The sequence below is a fragment of the Kryptolebias marmoratus genome, linkage group LG11 (genome assembly GCF_001649575.2).
Source record: "Kryptolebias marmoratus isolate JLee-2015 linkage group LG11, ASM164957v2, whole genome shotgun sequence".
NCBI lineage: Eukaryota > Metazoa > Chordata > Actinopteri > Cyprinodontiformes > Rivulidae > Kryptolebias > Kryptolebias marmoratus.
In genome coordinates this window covers 27,402,223-27,402,776 of record NC_051440.1, presented here as the reverse complement: position 1 = coordinate 27,402,776, position 554 = coordinate 27,402,223, and the positions used below count along the sequence as shown (strand labels likewise).

The following is a 554-nucleotide window of genomic DNA, read 5'->3' as shown; positions in this document are numbered from 1 at the left end:
GGCCTTCAACCCGCTGATGAGCACAGCAGGTTTGGAACCAAGGAACAGGCTGTAGACGTCTCCATAAGACTGCCTCAGCTGCAGGAAAACAAGAAACTTTAAGTTATTTTTAAAGGGATCTATTATATCCTACACATAAGTACATAATTCTCCAGGTGATTACAAAAATCAAATAAATCCAGTTCAGGAGATCATAAAATCACAACTAGTAAAAAGTTGTCCAGCAGATTCAATCAGATCTTCATCAGTTTAATAAAGTAAGAGTTAACAGTTCATGTTGTCACGGTCAGGTTCAAAAACTGAGGATGCAGCAGATTTTACTTCGAACCCGTCCTCTCTGGGTCTGATGCAATAAGGAGTCAAAGTCCAAACAAAACCTTTGAAAGACTTTTTATGACTCACTTTACTCTGTGGGTCATGAATGAGATAAGACAGAAGTTACATACAGGTGCTGGTCATAAAATTAGAATATCATGAAAAAGTAGATTGATTTCAGTAATTCCATTTAAAAAGTAAAACTTGTATATTATATTCATACATTACATACAAACTCA

The 554-nt window shown here is 35.7% G+C and overlaps 1 protein-coding gene across 1 annotated transcript in view; it reads right to left on the bottom strand.

The window, feature by feature from the left end:
• The window catches only part of LOC119617457 (cytochrome P450 2B5-like), a 1,372-nt gene that overhangs the window by 194 nt on the left and 624 nt on the right, over positions 1–554 (bottom strand). The window contains exon 2 of the mRNA XM_037978292.1: positions 4–78. Coding sequence (XP_037834220.1) covers positions 4–78 — 75 coding nt within the window. The remainder of the gene's footprint in view (positions 1–3; positions 79–554) is intronic.